Source organism: Stegastes partitus, unplaced genomic scaffold, assembly GCF_000690725.1.
Source record: "Stegastes partitus isolate 25-593 unplaced genomic scaffold, Stegastes_partitus-1.0.2 Scaffold2869, whole genome shotgun sequence".
NCBI lineage: Eukaryota > Metazoa > Chordata > Actinopteri > Pomacentridae > Stegastes > Stegastes partitus.
In genome coordinates this window covers 1-1,561 of record NW_007580600.1, presented here as the reverse complement: position 1 = coordinate 1,561, position 1,561 = coordinate 1, and the positions used below count along the sequence as shown (strand labels likewise).

At 42.7% G+C, this 1,561-nt stretch overlaps 1 protein-coding gene across 1 annotated transcript in view; it reads right to left on the bottom strand.

Moving 5' to 3' along the window:
- LOC103375762 (interferon-induced protein 44-like) overlaps positions 1-950 on the bottom strand; it is a gene marked incomplete at its 5' end in the record, with an annotated part of 5,582 nt that extends 4,632 nt beyond the window's left edge. Inside the window, 4 exons of the mRNA XM_008306083.1 lie at positions 4-29; positions 113-265; positions 352-547; positions 896-950. Of these exons, the coding sequence (XP_008304305.1) occupies positions 4-29; positions 113-265; positions 352-547; positions 896-950 (430 nt within the window). The remainder of the gene's footprint in view (positions 1-3; positions 30-112; positions 266-351; positions 548-895) is intronic.
- Positions 951-1,561: the final 611 nt, after the last annotated feature.

Here is a 1,561-nt window from a genome sequence, read left to right as displayed (position 1 = left end):
TCTGAATGCAGAGGAGCTGAGGGGTTGAACTGAGTCACATGTTTGAGTTAACTACAGCCTCGTCAGTGTTTCATACATTCAGTATCCTGCTGAGTGCATTAAACTGCTGTACCTGATAACAGTCTGGCAGATGACCTTTCAGGATGCTGCTGATGTCATCTATATCAAGCCCCGCCCCTTTGCTGTCCTCCAATCCCATGGTATCACACAAGATGATTGGCAGAGGTTTGCCTTCTCGTCCAGCTTTCACAGAGTAGGTGCGAAACTGTCAGGGACAAGAAGTGGACCGGGCAGAGCTGTCAGGTTGACATCAGTCTGAGCAGATGGAAATCAGTGGGAGCAGACACTGACCTGTGTGGTGAGGCTGGTGCTGGAGCAGCCAGACATGGCCTGGCTGGTGACATGGCCTCTGAACACAGAGTTGATGGAGTTAAAGAAGCTGGACTTTCCAGCTCCAACTGGTCCAACGAGCAAAACTCGAGCCTGAGACACAGAGCCGACTGTGGGCTTGAAGGTTTTAATGTCGTCCATCAGCTCCGTCCTCTTCCTGCTCAGACAAGGAGATGAACAGGTTTCAGTCTAATGAAGAGGTTGTAAGTTGCTTTGACTGAACTTCTTTGTGCACAAGCAGCTGACCTCTGTGACATCAGTCCTGTTTGCTGGTAAACACTGCAAACAATTTCATTGCATAGACGCCTCCTTAACCCAAAACCTAAAGACTGTGCCCAGTCTAGAATAGGAACTTGTATGTCATGGCCGAGGAATACATTCATTTGAATGATTAAATAATTCTTATCATTACTTCAGATCAATGCTTTGTGTTGATTGTATAAAGTACAATATATTGTATAAAAGAAACACATCATGCACAGAACAGTGAGTCTGTCCATCTTACAGTAATTCCCAGGTTATTGTCCTCCATGGCCTCTCAATCTCAAGTTCAGGGGTTTCTGTTGACGAGCAAAAACAAGTTCCATAACAACCTTGTTCAACTTGATAAAAATATTAGCCTCCCATACAACTCTTTGTAATAATGTCACACGGGACAGTAACAACAGATGGTATTATTATTAATAAAAGTCTTTTATGATGTTAGATTACGTTACTGAATTTTGTTCAGAATGAATTCTGCGTTTATAAAATACTGTGCTAAACACCAGGTAAAACAATAACACTTGAAGGGCGTATCGTCTATAATGTGGAGGTATAAAGCTGCACTACAGTCATATCTCAGTTATCCTAATTAGGACCTCCACAGAGACACCACACAACACATGACTGTGACACGAGGAGAATCTATGAAGCACTGACACCCATTTAAGCCCTTTAAGGGTTACATGTGCTGCATAACATACATTCTAACCTGCCACCTTTGTGATTTTCTAATTGTATTTTTCATCTATAGTGCACAACATTAAATAGAGTGATGTCAATATGGAATTACTTATCTGAAAACTCTGATATACAGTATCTGACTTGCTGCAGTTTTTATTCATTTAGAGGTGGCAATAATCTGTGCTGGGCTGCAGGGTGGCGCAGTTGGTAGCACTGTTGCCTCGCA